This window comes from Erigeron canadensis, chromosome 2 (assembly GCF_010389155.1).
Source record: "Erigeron canadensis isolate Cc75 chromosome 2, C_canadensis_v1, whole genome shotgun sequence".
Taxonomy (NCBI): domain Eukaryota; kingdom Viridiplantae; phylum Streptophyta; class Magnoliopsida; order Asterales; family Asteraceae; genus Erigeron; species Erigeron canadensis.
Window position 1 is genome coordinate 36,714,881 of NC_057762.1, and position 4,301 is coordinate 36,719,181.

At 37.9% G+C, this 4,301-nt stretch overlaps 1 protein-coding gene across 1 annotated transcript; it reads left to right on the plus strand.

Annotated features, from left to right (window-relative positions):
- Nucleotides 1–4,301, plus strand: LOC122587495 (plant-specific TFIIB-related protein 1). Its single transcript, XM_043759681.1, has 3 exons — nucleotides 1–699; nucleotides 1,938–2,096; nucleotides 2,993–4,301. Exons 1-3 carry the CDS (start codon nucleotides 7–9, stop codon nucleotides 3,575–3,577), a joined length of 1,437 nt encoding a protein of 478 aa, XP_043615616.1. The 5' UTR covers nucleotides 1–6; the 3' UTR covers nucleotides 3,578–4,301.

The window sequence follows — 4,301 nt, forward strand, 5'->3', positions numbered from 1 at the left end:
TATGTTATGCATATCAGAAGTTCCCAATTCAAAGACCACTTAATTGAGAAACAAACTAGCAATTCAGCGGCAAACAGTCAAACACCGCCAAAGACACAAACCCCAACCAACAACCCCCACCCAGAAATGAAATGCCCGTACTGTTCAACCACCCAAGGCCGGTGCGCCACCACATCTTCCGGCAGATTCATAACAGAATGCATATCATGCGGGCGCGTGGTCGAAGAACGCCAAACTCAATCCCACCATCTTTTCCACACGCGCGCACAAGACACCCCATTATACCTAGTCACACCTGACCTACCAACTCTTCCTGACCAAACCGAAGAAGACGACCCATTCGAACCAACCGGATTCATAACCGCTTTCTCCACCTGGTCACTCGAGCCGTATCCGGTTTTCGCCCAATCCTCTGTTTCGTATTCAGGGTATTTGGCTGAACTTGAAAGAGTACTTGAAACGACGTCGTCTTCGTCTGCCTCTGGACCGTCTGTTGTCGTGGATAATCTTAGGGCTTATTTGCAGATAATTGATGTGGCTTCTATATTAGGGTTGGATTGTGATATTTCTGATCATGCTTTTCAGCTTTTTAGGGATTGTTCTTCTGCTACTTGTTTGAGGAATCGGAGTGTCGAGGCGTTAGCTACTGCCGCGCTTGTTCAAGCTATCCGTGAAGCTCAAGAGCCTCGAACATTGCAGGTATACATATTATCAACACTATATGCATATGTTAAGATATATGTATATTTATCTGTATGTACTGATTGTTGAAAATAATTTTAGGGCTAATTGATGTGTATTTATTGTTTAGTTGAATTGTGAGATTGAAGTAATTAGTTAACGATTTATGAAGAATTTGGGGCAAAGCTCTGGGTTGTAGCGAATGGAGGACTTTGTGAATATGGTCATGTTTGTCATTAGGGCGGAGACTTCTAAGTGAGCCACTACTTTAGTGAGTTTGACTATTGTCTGTCACTTATTGTCTTTGGGGCGGGGTGTGTCTGGCAGTGATTAATGTTTTCTCTTTTGTTAGGATGATTTAGGAAAGTTAAAACTTTAAGGTTGATTGATACAGTACAGAAGGTTAAATAAAGCTTAGAACTTTAGCTATTTTGTAATGATTTAGGTTTGGCGGTCAAAAGATTTAAAACTTAAATGAGAACCTAGAATAACTGAAAGTTACATCTTAAGACAGAGACGTGATATGTGGACATTATGTTTCATGTGATAATGTGCTAAGCATCTAAAACGAAACGAAACTAATTATGCAGATGACCAAAGGCATGTTCATGTGATTCATATACTATCTCTTTTATCATTCTTTCATTCAATTCATAGAGACTAAATGGCATCCATAGAAGACCATTGTCATAATCATAATCAGCTTTTTTTTTTTTCTAAATTGGAAAATATAGGCATCTACATGTAACTATGTAAGAACAACCATCATAAATTGTTGGACTCTGTCAACAAAAAAGATTTCATCCCTCTGCATTGCACGTGCACTATGCTAGTTAGGTATCATGTCCTCTCTTTCAGAGTCATTCATGCAGATTGGTACTCTGTTTTTTATAGAGTAGGGGTCTTGTATACATTTTTTTTTTTGGTATTCAGCATTAGTGAAAGCTCAACCAATTAGAGAGGGACAAATATCTCATGCATGATTTATATACATTCACATAGATTGTAGCCAACTCTTTTTATTTTAAGTCCATATGTACTACAACACTATTGGACTATAACATGTACACAATCATCAAGTTTGCATTAATGTATGAAATATGAGCACTCCTCACGCATGTTAAGGTATGTACTGTGAAGACAGTTTTGTGATCAATTTAATAGATTTGTGATCGGTTACATAACCTTATAATTTAAAATAGAATGAAGATGGATTTAATTATACTCATTATACTGACCTGCAATTTTTTGAGCAGGAAATATCGATTGCAGCTAATTTACCTCAGAAAGAGATTGGCAAGTACATCAAGATTCTTGGAGAAGCTCTGCAACTAAGTCAGCCATTAAACAGCAATTCCATCTCGGTGCACATGCCTAGATTTTGCACTCTTCTTCAGCTAAACAAATCTGCCCAGGTACTTTCTATGACAGTGTTCCCAGACTTGATTTTGATATATCAATTTATGTTTTGTACTAGATTATAGACCACATGTGTTACATGGGCGTTGAAACTGAAAAATTTAGTTTATTTGTTGAATGAAAATACGGGTTTCGTGTTTGACAACAAATATTTGGGTTCAAGTTGAAGGTACTAAAGATCACTTTTTTATGCTGTAGTTAATTTCATATTTAACATCTATGAGTTATGAGGCCAATATATTAGTTTTCTTTGTTTAAAACTTCGAATAGTATACTTCAGTGTTGGGCTCATTAGAAAGTATATGTGAAAAGTTTCTGACGACACATATACATAATACTTTATCATATATGTAATAATTTGAAATATATAAAAGATGAAACAGAATGAAAGTGTAACATTAATGGCAACTTATTACAATGAATTAAAAGAGTGAAAAGCAAATTTAATGGTGACTTTTTATGGGATAAGATAGTTTAGGCAGGAAATTCTTGTTCGTAGGGGCTTAAGACCTTAAGTTGTGCCAAGTTGCAGATTTAGTTCTTCGTATTTTAGGTATTGATCATTGATCTAAGATTTTACACAAAAGTAAAATGTAGGGAGCACGATGTGCTTGGCAGCCTGATGCCCTGACTGGAATGACAAAACTATAGACCAAAGCAATACTAATTATTAATCTTTTTTCCTATTTTCTTTATGTAACTGTATCTTTGTCATTTAGGCCCATAGCTCTATGCAAAATGTCTTTTCCACATGAACAGAATAAGTCCCAGGTCTCCTAGGCATTTGTCAATAGCGGGAGTCGGACCTAATATTGATTGTTTTTATTGCACATTCTATATGGCTTTGAAGTTTTTGAATCCAGTGAAAATTATAACTAACCTTTTTTTTCAGGACCTTGCAACTCATATTGGTGAAGTGGTGATCAACAAATGTTTCTGTACACGTAGGAACCCCATAAGCATCTCTGCAGCCGCGATATATTTAGCCTCACAACTTGAAGATAAACGCAAAACACAGGCAGAGATTTGTAAGGTCACTGGACTTACCGAAGTCACTCTTCGTAAAGTCTACAAAGAGCTGTTAGAAAATTGGGATGACCTTCTTCCTTCAAATTACACCCCTGCTATACCTCCAGAGAAAGCATTTCCTACTGCTACAATTGCTTCGGGACGTTCTTCTTCCACACCCAGAATCATTGATGGTGTAGAGGCTGAAATTAAACCCATAGAAAGTAGAGATGACGTGACTAATGACCACCCGTGGAAGTTTCCAAGTCAAAATACAAAAGAAGTGGATATAAATGGTGGAGTCACCTCTTGCGGCGGCAGCAGTGACGGTGGTGGTGGTAATGGTAATGCACGTTTGTGGCCTCCGCCAATTTCTTCTTCTCAAGCCAATGCTAGATCTATGCAAAAGGCAGAGGTGGTTTCAGGTATTGGAGATGTTAATAGACATGGTACCGATAATCGAAGCTGATGTTTCTTGCTAGGTGGATTCCAGTGTGCTAATTTATGTTAATTGTCATAATGTTTATTTCGGATCTCTGGTAGTGAAGGCTGTATTTTTCTGATTTCAATGGGGTTTCTGTTTCTCAGATCTGAAGTCAAGTGCAAAGTGTTTAAGTTTTAGTTAGTAAAATTCTCATGATATCATAGTTGCTTAAGTGACTCGGTCTTTTATGCTTCTAGCTAATCTGAACCTTGCAAGAAACATCTGAGATGCAGACATTTTGGATGCACAAGCTACCATTCAGGAGTACCTAGATAAGTTGCTGGCTGCCGACTTTAAACGTGTGTTCAAGTTAATTACTGCCGAGCTCTTCTCCAGATGTAATAGGCACATGGCAGGCCTTTTCCAGGCTTCAAGGGAAGTCCACGAAACCTGGGATTCAGTGATTTGGATTTTTGTAGTCGGACTGAATGATCAACAGATTGTAGAGGAGTCTGTTCATAAGCTTTTGCCAGCTAGTGAAACTGAGCCTTTGTCTGAGTTGTCTATTGCAGAATTATGCTCTGAGTATGCTACCCATTTAGCTGATATAGATGGTGTTGTATATGTGTTCTATTGCATCAGCTTATGCAGGCGGGTCTCAAATATTTGGTCTTTGCTCTTTATCCGTGGGATAACCTGGTGGAGTGTTGGGGTGTAATTTTTTTAGCAACTTGCTAAACGTTAACAAGGTATCGTTGTTTCAATTAAA

Bases quoted from the DNA above. Each gene is read 5' to 3' on its own strand.
- LOC122587495 (XM_043759681.1), top strand. From the start codon at position 7: ATGCATATCAGAAGTTCCCAATTCAAAGACCACTTAATTGAGAAACAA. The intron at 700-1,937 runs GTATACATATTA...TTTTTTGAGCAG, and splicing joins AAGAGCCTCGAACATTGCAG to GAAATATCGATTGCAGCTAA. The intron at 2,097-2,992 runs GTACTTTCTATG...CTTTTTTTTCAG, and splicing joins AGCTAAACAAATCTGCCCAG to GACCTTGCAACTCATATTGG.